Genomic DNA, 4,597 nt, shown 5'->3' on the forward strand with positions numbered 1-4,597 from the left:
CTTTTCGGCTGGGAATCGCGGTGGTATGAGTCCGGCCCACACTCGGACCCAGGAGCGCTGCAGCTCCCGGAGAACTCGCTCATGATTTATGTTTAATAAGCCTTTTAAATAATCACTGTCAGAGGTAGGAAATAGTCCTAAGCTCTTCTTTTTCTGTAGGATTTTGATGTACGCCTATTAAAAAAAAAAACATACTGAAGAACCATATGTTTATATTACAAATATTGAGACAGTAAGACTAGAAAAGTTCTGGTAAGCTGAGGAGGTAGATTTCTACTCAGAATACAAAGGAGAAAAGTAGAAGAGTTCTGTTTTTTTAGAGATAATCTCCTGTCCTTTATGGTAGAAATGTAGGAGGATTTGTCCTTTTAAGGACAAACTAAGTTGTTGGATGACATGACACTTCTAACATGTGCTATTTTTCACTTCATAAAAACTGGGTAATTTTATAACTCAAAACACAAAAGAAAATCAAAATTATAATTGTAAATGATTTAAAAAGCAATAAAACAGTGTATAGATGTTTGTGAGGAAAATTTATTGTCTTAAACTACATTTTCAACATTTTCAATGGCAGACTAGAAAGAATAAGAATTAACTAAGCTATAACTCAAGAATATTTAAGAAACAAAAAAATCAAAGTGTAGGAAGTTTGGCAATACATGCAACACATACTTAAAATATGCTTTGTCTATTTGGAAGAAAAAAATTGTATATCATTTGAATAAATGTAATAAAATAGTGAAATACTTGATGGGGAAATATTTTTAGGTCTTAAAATGTAAAGATTATCCAAGTAAATGGAAAACTAAGCCATGTTATGCATAGGAAGGCGCCATAGAGGGCAGTTCTTCCCAGCAGAAGTTTGGGTTGAAAGGAATTCCAACAGGGTTGCCTTGCAGGTCCCTTTCCGGGGGATGATGCTGGGATCCTCTGGTGTCTCTGCAGGGAAAGTTCACATTATCACAGATAGAAACTCCAGGCATCACCATTGTAAATGCTTTCCACCAGATCCTTTGTCTCCTTGACAGGCCATTGTGATCCCTGAGTACGCTGTGTGTGACTCAGCAAGGTGCTCTGGCTTGTCTTGTTTTGGCCTGGTTCAGCCCTGGAACCAGCCCTGGGTCCCTGTAGTGAAGAATGGTGACTTCCTCACTTCCATTTCTTTTGAGATCACTACAGTGACTGATTATATTTTGAGATATATATCTCTCTATGTACACATATATATCTATATATATAGATATACAGATTATATATATCTATATATAGAGAGAGAGAGGGAGAGAGAGAGAGAGATTCTTTATTTGTAATTTGAATTTTGTGCTGTTACTACTTTTCTGCCGTGTGTGTGTGTGTGTGTGTGTGTGTGTGTGTGTGTGTTACCAGGAATTGAACTCTGGACCCTGCACTTCCCAGGTAGGTGCTTATACCACTGAGCCATATCCCTGACCCTTTTCTGCCTTTTAAATACTTGCTCTGCAGTCCATTCCAAATCTGCTAGGCTTCTCTTTCTCTGAGTACTTTGGTTCAGCTTCTAGCCCTTTCTTTCCTCCTGTCTATTGCTTTTTAAAGGTCTCCCCTTAATCTCTGCAGAGGCTTTTGTTGGAAACTTGAGGTATAGCTCTGCTGTCTGTGTTATTTCTTTTCCTATTGACAGGGAATATGGAGTTCGTGCTGTCACCCGTTTTGTGCATTTATGGTTGTATTGTTTTGTTTGTCGGATTTGTGTGGAGAAATTTGGATTTAGGCTGCAGTCATTTTCCTCAGGCTGCCTGAAATTCTGAATTAGTTCTCTTTGTAATCAAGGGCAGCCTGAAAGTACCAAACCATAAACCTTGCTGTCAGCTTTAGAGCTTATTTCTCTTTTGAAAATGAAAATTTAGATTATTACAGTTTCCTTTCTGGAAGAGAGATTCATGTACTTTTATTTCCAAAAGCATGATAGAAGCATTTAAATATAGTGTTTTGAAATATGGATTTTCAGCTGAGAAATAATATCTGAAAATAAACATATAGCCCCTATTAACAGAGATTGAAAAGAAATAACTTTATCATTTCCTTTAGGTTTAGGATATGTAGAGCTCTTGTGTTATATATTTTATAGCAGTGTCATTACAAAATTTGTTAAAAGAGCTTTTTTTGTTTAGAATTTACCATATATACACCACTAATATATGTCACATAATTAGTCATACCTACACTAATTGTAGGTATGATTGAATATTTTAACTGGGTGGTTTTAATACTGCACTGTTTTATTTTCTAGCTAATTCAAGGTTGTGCTTGGTGGCTTGGAACAATCATTTTGAAACTTCTGACATCTAAAATGTTAGGTGTTTCAGACCATGTAAGTACTTTCTAGTTAAAATATTAAAGTACCTAAAAAATATGTAGCTGGATAAAAACTTTGAAACAATCTATTCTTACCACTTAATTTTATAGAGGTTCCCATTTCTTCAAGGCCCATGAGCTAATTATTAGCAGAATCAAATATAAAATCCTGCAGTTCAAAAGTCTTTGCAAACACTAGGAAAAAAATATATCAGTGAATGCCAATTTAGTCTTTTAAGAAAAAACTAATACTTGGTTTAGCAGCTATCTGTAATATTTCAGTTAAAATAAAAATAGTCATTTGTTTAGTAACGTTTTTATCTATTGTATATTGTATCAGTCAGTGCTTACTAGATTTAATGCAAGACATACAAACATAAAAATTTACAAGATTGGCTTACAGTGGCCGCCCACATTGTCAGATGTGGGAGAGTGCAAAAGGTCTGTCTGCACACTGATGATTCAAAGGATCCAGTCGAAGACCTGGAGCTCAGTGTAGGGTCCTGCACAAGTCTGCGAGTCTTTATCAGGAGGCCAAAGGGTCTGCAATGGAAGCCTAAACAGTCTGCGCCACAGGTAGGCTAAAGGGTTTGTGCAGGAGGTTGAAGTCTGCACTAGAACCCAAGAGATGACATCCAAGCTGAAGGTTGGAGCTCCTCCAAAGAAACAGAAGCAAGTTTTCTTTCTTCGTTCCCCTTTATACCATTCAGGTGACAAGCCACTCTAGGCTGGGTCTTCTGTCTTCAGTAAACCTCCTCAATCACACTCAGAATTATGCTGATCCAATTTAGTTGGGCATTTCTTACTCCGATTGACACAGTCCGTTAACTTTCACACGTATGTTAAAGTACAAGTGGTCAGTACTCAGCTATAAAATACAGGACCTGTAGTTCTTTATAAGTAGTGAGTGGGTCCCAAGACCAAGGTGCCCGCAGATAACAAGAAAAAGTAAGACAGACAAGAAAAACAAGAGAGGCAAAAGTCTGGGATCAGGGAGCGTATAGCCTCTCCGACTGCAGCGCCAATTACCAGTCTCAGTCACCTTTTACTGAGCGAGAACCAAGGGCATAGCTAGTACAAATGGGCGGATACCAAACATTTTAGTAATTAAAGCATTATTTTTCTCCAATTCTGCCTCTTACGCTGCTGGCAACAATCCCTGGTGGGTCTCCCACACCCAGCACCACACTTACTCAGTTCAGCTGGGGGTTATAAGTTGACCACTAGTTATCAATCCACTACAATCACAGTCCTTACTTCCCATTAATTTTTACAGTGCATGGCAAGACTGAAAAATAGGGATCTCCTGCAATTCAAATACACTCTTATCTTCAGGTGAAAGGCTTCAGTCCATTTTTGCAACAATAAACATCGTGTGTCCTCAGTGCTTTCTAATCAAAGAATGTCCTTTTCCACAAGGACCCTTAAAAATCTCTATAAAAATGCGTGTGGTGGCACATAGGTGTTATCCCAGCACTCTAGACCAGAGATGTATTTCAGTGCAAAGGCCCTGGGTTCAATTCCTAGTACTGCAAAACAAAGCAAAGGAAAACAAAGCCTCTATATACTTTTATTTATTTATAATTATGGACTAAAATGGAGATATGAATTGCCGTTTTAATGTTTCTATTCTTATATAAAAAAATGTTAAAAGTTCTCTTTTTAATTTTGTTTTATTAGTATAATTTTACCAATACATAAAGTTTACATTTCTCTTAGAGAATAGGTACATGTACCTAACATGTCTTGATTCCTTTTTATTCTCCTTTCCCTCTTTTCTATGTCTCTATATCCCCTTCCTCCATTTCATAATTTTTATTATTATTACTAGTAGTAGTAATAGTAGAAGTAGCATTTTTAGTTCATGTTTATGACACATAATGTTTACATTTATTGTATTTTCATGATTTAGCTATTATGAATTGTGATGCTATAAACATTGGAATGCGTGTAGTGTGGCAATATAATGTCTTTAGCTCTTTTGGGAAGATACCTAGAAAAGAAATAGCTGAGTTAAATGGAATTTCTAATTTTAGTTTTTTGATAGAGTTTCATATCCATTTCCATAATGGTTAGACTAGTTTACATTCCCGCAAGGAAGACAGAAGGGTTCCTTTTTTTACTACAGCCACACCTGCATTTGTTATTATTTGATTTCTTGATGATGGCTAATCTTCCTGGAGTAAGATGAAATCTTAGTGTTCTAATTTCCATTTCTCTAATGACCAGCAATGTTGAACATTTTTTCATATGTTTATTGGTC

The 4,597-nt window shown here is 36.4% G+C and overlaps 1 protein-coding gene across 3 annotated transcripts in view; it reads left to right on the forward strand.

Annotated features, from left to right (window-relative positions):
* The window catches only part of LOC102007742 (probable C-mannosyltransferase DPY19L2), an 89,075-nt gene that overhangs the window by 44,333 nt on the left and 40,145 nt on the right, over positions 1–4,597 (forward strand). For all 3 annotated transcript variants that reach the window (XM_013521291.1, XM_013521290.1, XM_013521292.1), the window contains exon 13: positions 2,270–2,350. In XM_013521291.1, coding sequence (XP_013376745.1) covers positions 2,270–2,350 — 81 coding nt within the window. The remainder of the gene's footprint in view (positions 1–2,269; positions 2,351–4,597) is intronic.

The sequence above is a fragment of the Chinchilla lanigera genome, unplaced genomic scaffold, assembly GCF_000276665.1.
Source record: "Chinchilla lanigera isolate Chin_1 unplaced genomic scaffold, ChiLan1.0 scaffold00059, whole genome shotgun sequence".
Taxonomy (NCBI): Eukaryota; Metazoa; Chordata; class Mammalia; order Rodentia; family Chinchillidae; genus Chinchilla; species Chinchilla lanigera.